The sequence below is a fragment of the Cherax quadricarinatus genome, chromosome 1 (assembly GCF_038502225.1).
Source record: "Cherax quadricarinatus isolate ZL_2023a chromosome 1, ASM3850222v1, whole genome shotgun sequence".
NCBI classification, from domain to species: Eukaryota; Metazoa; Arthropoda; class Malacostraca; order Decapoda; family Parastacidae; genus Cherax; species Cherax quadricarinatus.
This window is the reverse complement of record NC_091292.1, coordinates 1,363,715-1,367,614: the sequence shown is the minus strand read 5'-3', so window position 1 is coordinate 1,367,614 and position 3,900 is coordinate 1,363,715. Positions and strand designations below refer to the sequence as shown.

Below are 3,900 nucleotides of genomic sequence, written 5' to 3'. Positions count from 1 at the left end.
TGGACCCATTACGTACCTCTGTAATCTTTTGACTACCGCCCATTGGATGGGTATGGGGTACATAATCAACATATTAAACTAACGTAAGAAACCATGATTACTGTGTTGCAGGTAGTGTTGTGGGTGGACGCTCACTTTACTGTGCTATAGGTAGTGTTGCTATGGGTGGACGCTCACTTTACTGTGTTATAGGTAGTGTTGCTATGGGTGGACGCTCACGCTGACCTCAACACTGGATCAACGTCTCCTAGTGGCAACATGCATGGGATGCCAGTGGCTTACCACTTGAAGGAGCTAGCTAGACGGGGTGTCAACCGCTTGCCTAACAGCTGGCCTCAACCACGGTCAGTATTTACCCTGCTTAACCTTTCAAGGAGGTACCTTGATGCCAGTGAGGGCCTCTTGATCTAAGGAGGTGGACCTGTTCTTCCTCTCCTTGGATCAGATCTGATTGCCTTCCATTCTCTCTTGCTGTATAGTCCTTGTGGCTTAGCGCTTCTTTTTGATTATAATAATAATAACTTCCATTCTCTCAGGCGCTGTGACCTCAATGGAATTAGCTCAATTTCCCCTCCCCAGTAGTTTTTATTATATTTTACTGATTAATAATAATTGATATAGGTATAATTATACTTTATAATTGCATAGCAACAAAAGTTATTATGAACATCAAAATGGTATACAATACCGACAGGTTGTTAGGTAAGACACATATGCAACAGTTAGACAACTTTATTCCGAAACGTTTCGCCTACACAGTAGGCTTCTTCAGTCGAATACAGAAAGTAGGCAGGAACAGTAGAGATGTGAAGACGATGTAATCAGTCCATCACCCTTGAAGTCGTAGAATTTGAGGTTGTCAGTCCCCCGGCCTGGAGAAGTTCAGTTCCATAGTCAGGAACTATGACTATGGAACTGAACTTCTCCAGGCCGAGGGACTGACAACCTCAAATTCTACGACTTCAAGGGTGATGGACTGATTACATCGTCTTCACATCTCTACTGTTCCTGCCTACTTTCTGTATTCGACTGAAGAAGCCTACTGTGTAGGCGAAACGTTTCGGAATAAAGTTGTCTAACTGTTGCATATGTGTCTTACCTAACAAAAGTTATTATCATCAGTACAGTTTGACTATGTTGTGTGACCAGATCTACCTGGAGTTATTAATTACCTTTTGTAACTTGTTCAGCTATCAAAACTTTGGGGTCCAGTCCCTGGACCAATTATGTACCTCTGTAATGTTTTTGACTACCGCCCACAGGATGTATATGGGCTGCATAATAAACATATTAAACTAAACTATAGTCATCATCAGTACTATTATTTCTGATGTATTGTGATGGTGTTTGCAGGTTGTCAGCCAGACACTTGGCTTACATCGGCCTTCGTGACCTCGATGATGGAGAAGTGTAAGATTGCCCTTTATTCTGTTCATATACACTATACTTGAAACCATCCAGTGTTTATGTACAGTCTATGGTAGAAACTATCCAGTGTTTATATAGTCTATGGTAGAAACTATCCAGTGTTTATATACAGTCTGTGGTAGAAACTATCCAGTGTTTATATAGTCTATGGTAGAAACTATCCAGTGTTTATATACAGTCTATGGTAGAAACTATCCAGTGTTTATATACAGTCTATGGTAGAAACTATCCAGTGTTTATATACAGTCTATGGTAGAAACTATCCAGTGTTTATATACAGTCTGTGGTAGAAACTATCCAGTGTTTATATACAGTCTATGGTAGAAACTATCCAGTGTTTATATACAGTCTATGGTAGAAACTATCCAGTGTTTATATAGTCTATGGTAGAAACTATCCAGTGTTTATAGTCTATGGTAGAAACTATCCAGTGTTTATATACAGTCTACGGTAGAAACTATCCAGTGTTTATATAGTCTATGGTAGAAACTATCCAGTGTTTATATAGTCTATGGTAGAAACTATCCAGTGTTTATATACAGTCTATGGTAGAAACTATCCAGTGTTTATGTCCGATCTATGGTAGAAATTAGTGTTTATGTCCAATTTATGGTGGAAACTGTCCAGTGTTAATGTCCAAGCTACGGCAGAAACCTACCAGTGTCCAGTTTCTTGAAGCTTTCATTGTACTTGTGAAACCTATGCTTGTTTTTGTCCAACTTCTTAAATTTATCTTTGTAAATATGTCGACACGTCATCTAGCATACATTGTTAATTTGTGGGTGAGTTGTAAATTTTTACAGCTACAGTATTAACCTTTGTTTTAAATTCGAGATTTTATATTTGCTAACATTTTTACATAAATATAATCATTTGGAAAAAAGCTCCATAATCTGCACAGCATTTCTGATAACAACGATGTCGATGTTGATATTACGTGGTCCGGCAGGAAGTTCCTAGAGGAGCTGGGAATCCTGGCGTTTGGGATGAGAGATTTGGACGCAGTTGGCCTCAACAACGCCATCTGTCGCTGCCTGGATCACTTGCAACCTGGTGCCTCCCGGCCTCTCCACCTTTCCTTCGACATAGATTCTCTGGACCCCCTCGAAGCTCCTAGTACTGGCACTCCAGGTGTGTGAGGGACAAGAGACAATACAGAGTTGCCGAGAAATATAAGTTAAATCTACGTAATTTATCACTAATATATCCATATAGCAATAATGTGATCATTAAAATTATTACATTAGTGTATAGTAAACCTGACTGAATCTTACAAGGACCCCTAAATCCATTTGTCTGACCTTTTTGTGTTATCCTAGGCAATTTACACTATGTATGATAATTGTACTTACTTGTACTTAATCTTTGTGTTGGACAGTACGAGGTGGTCTGAGCCTGCGGGAAGGTCTGCAGATCACGGAAGCTGTAAGAGAGACTGGTCACCTGCGATGTATGGATATTGTGGAAGTGAACCCTCATCTTGGCAACCCAGATGATGCTGTCCTCACAGCTAATGCTGCTAGACTCATCCTCCTCAGTGCTTTACATGGCTACAGGGGAGCATAGTAATTGATCTACATGGCTACAGTGGAACACAGTAACTGTGATCTACATGGCTACAGTGGAACACAGTAACTCTGATCTACACGGCTACAGTGGAACATAGTAACTGTGATCTACACGGCTACAGTGGAACACAGTAACTGTGAGCTATACGGCTAGTGGAACACAGTAACTGTGATCTACACAACTACAGTGGAACACAGTAACTGTGATTTACACAACTACAGTGGAACATAGTAACTGATCTACACGGCTACAATACAGCAGAATAAGCAGTAAATTTTGAGGTTACGATGTTTCATAGCGTCATATGTATCTTTGGCGCTGCTATAAACCCCTGTAATCTAGAAAATATACTGCTTGCTATGCTTCATTGTATCAGTATAGATCACAATTCGAATGACAACCATAGTGGGATCTGATATTATGTATGTGGTAGGAGAAAATTCTCAAACAGCTTCAGGGAGACCCTCGAGTTTTTCCTGAAGCAAGTTTATTCTTTTCTCCGAGGATGAGGGTTCCCAGGAAAGTTCTAGAGGTGGTACCTCCCTGTATTTTATATCTATATATATATATATATATATATATATATATATATATATATATATATAATATATATATATATATATATATATATATATATACATATATATATATATATATATATATATATATATATATACATATATATATATATTTTTTTTTTTTTTTTCAACAAGTTGGTCGTCTCCCACCGAGGCAGGGTGACCCAAAAAAGAAAGAAAATCCCCAAAAAGAAAATACTTTCATCATCATTCAACACTTTCACCACACTCACACATTATCACTGTTTTTGCAGAGGTGCTCAGAATACAACAGTTTAGAAGCATATACGTATAAAGATACACAACATATCCCTCCAAACTGCCA

General features: G+C 38.7%; 1 protein-coding gene across 1 annotated transcript in view; it reads left to right on the top strand.

Annotated features, from left to right (window-relative positions):
• The window catches only part of LOC128690308 (arginase, hepatic), a 66,000-nt gene extending 62,435 nt beyond the window's left edge, over positions 1-3,565 (top strand). Inside the window, exons 4-7 of the mRNA XM_053778942.2 lie at positions 193-344; positions 1,354-1,410; positions 2,378-2,559; positions 2,807-3,565. Coding sequence (XP_053634917.1) covers positions 193-344; positions 1,354-1,410; positions 2,378-2,559; positions 2,807-2,994 — 579 coding nt within the window. The 3' untranslated portion in view covers positions 2,995-3,565. The remainder of the gene's footprint in view (positions 1-192; positions 345-1,353; positions 1,411-2,377; positions 2,560-2,806) is intronic.
• Positions 3,566-3,900: the final 335 nt, after the last annotated feature.